Below are 2011 nucleotides of genomic sequence, written 5' to 3' on the forward strand. Positions count from 1 at the left end.
ATCTACAATTTGATACTAAACTTATTGACATAAATTCATGAAATAGTGGTTCAATAAAATTTTGAATGCAAGTCAACAAACATGATGACATAACCTTTGACATGTGACCCATCACAATAGGGTTAATACTACAGAAAGAAAAAACGTGTAAACCACACAATTAACTAAACTTGCATAATTATAAACAGTTGCATAAATTCAGCTTACTCAACTCCTACAAGGTAAAACAAAATTAATACTCTTCTTCTCACTTCTGAAATATATATATATATCATCCTAGAATGTTTATCTAAAATCATACTGAACATGCAGAATCAGTTTAGGTTACTTGTGCTTCACAGAAATAGACTACCCAGATGAATAACTGACTAAAATAAAATATTATAGATATATTAAACCAGAATTATCACCTGGTAGACAGAGCCATCACTGGTCACTTCCTTGCACTGATCATTTTTACTGTTTTTACAATTGATCTTATGCTTTTTTTGGCTATGAAATGAGCCCAGCTCTTGTTGAGAGAGTTTCCTAACAGATGATGAATCAAACAATAGCTTTCTTCCCCTCCAGTCGCACTCTCGAAAAATAAGAGCTCGTACTTGTTTTGAACCATTGAATTTTAGAGGTTTCCAGCTGTACAAAAAAAAAAAAGAATATTATTCAGAAAATGTTACTTTTAGTTATCTATTGTTGTGTTTATCATTAAACCTTCAGGTGATACATCTAACTATATATCAACACAGGGATGGATTCTGGAGTCAATTTCAAAGTTTTGTGCTTCAGCTAAAAAATGTTAATAGTTAGGTAATTGCTAAGTAGTTAACATAATTTACAATCCAGAGACACAGATGTTTTAAATTGAATGGTCCTACAAATTTAAATTCTGATATGTTGAATAGATTAACTTACAAAAATAATTTATGATGTTGTCCTCGCACAGCCAAAAACGAGAAACAACACAACTTGATCAAGAAGTTGAGCTACAATTTATGCCCAAAATCAAGGTCCTTCACTTTTATCTTGTGACCCAAGGATTTGTATAGGATTTCCAGAAAGGTTGTAATGATAAATCTATTAACAATTATCCATCTTTATGATATACAGTAACCTACTTAAATCCTACTGTCAGTTCAGTTACATTAAGTATTTAAATAAATTTTTAGTAATTTAGCATCTGATGTTATAAATATATTATTAATATAAATAGGAGAGATTCTAAGCATGAAACATGCAACAACTGTGTTTTAGTTAGATCTATGAGGTCATTGAACATGACTTGACATAACAACAAGCTAGAACCAAGCTTGATTATCACTACTAACAATTCATATGTCTGTGGCTTAAACATGCTAAATAAAAACTGAACATAAGATTACTGTATTGGCCTGATTATAAGGCGATGTTTCTTTATTAATAATTAGGCTGCAAAATTCATAGTCGCCTTATAAGTTATATCAAGGCCTACCACAGGCTGCCACTCTAGCCTGTTGCATTCCTGAATGTCCAGATGGCATCCGTCTATGCATGCCACAAGATGTTTGCTCAAAGTCATCACTAATTCTTGCAACTAAGCCACCAGCAGGCTTTTCAGTTATAGTCTTGATTTTACAGACCTAAAAATGACTTTATGACACTCACTCTTGTTTTTTCTTTTCCATGGTTTCTAAAAATGGGGGTCACCTTATATTCAAGATCGTCCTATAATCGAGCCAATACAGTAATTATCATATTCAACATGACACAATCAAGGCACTTATTGATATACATTACAAATCTGGTGAAAAGAAAGACTAAAATTCAATGTTAAGAGCATATTTCTGTAATTATAAATGTTAAAAAATATATCATTATTATACAAAAACAAGGATATTATTCAACTGAAAAATTTCATCAGCAAAATCATTAAAATAGAAACCAAATTTTAATTGAATTTTGCACCAACAGATGGAGAACTTCGATGACGAGGAACCCACTTTGAGACTAATAATGGCTGGAGACGGCTTGAATGGGT

The 2011-nt window shown here is 31.7% G+C and overlaps 1 protein-coding gene across 1 annotated transcript in view; it reads right to left on the bottom strand.

The window, feature by feature from the left end:
- Positions 1-2011, bottom strand: part of LOC106458105 (folliculin-interacting protein 2-like) — a 26186-nt gene that overhangs the window by 12393 nt on the left and 11782 nt on the right. Inside the window, exon 2 of the mRNA XM_022384491.1 lies at positions 411-633. Coding sequence (XP_022240199.1) covers positions 411-633 — 223 coding nt within the window. The remainder of the gene's footprint in view (positions 1-410; positions 634-2011) is intronic.

The sequence above is a fragment of the Limulus polyphemus genome, unplaced genomic scaffold, assembly GCF_000517525.1.
Source record: "Limulus polyphemus unplaced genomic scaffold, Limulus_polyphemus-2.1.2 Scaffold20, whole genome shotgun sequence".
Classification (NCBI taxonomy): domain Eukaryota; kingdom Metazoa; phylum Arthropoda; class Merostomata; order Xiphosura; family Limulidae; genus Limulus; species Limulus polyphemus.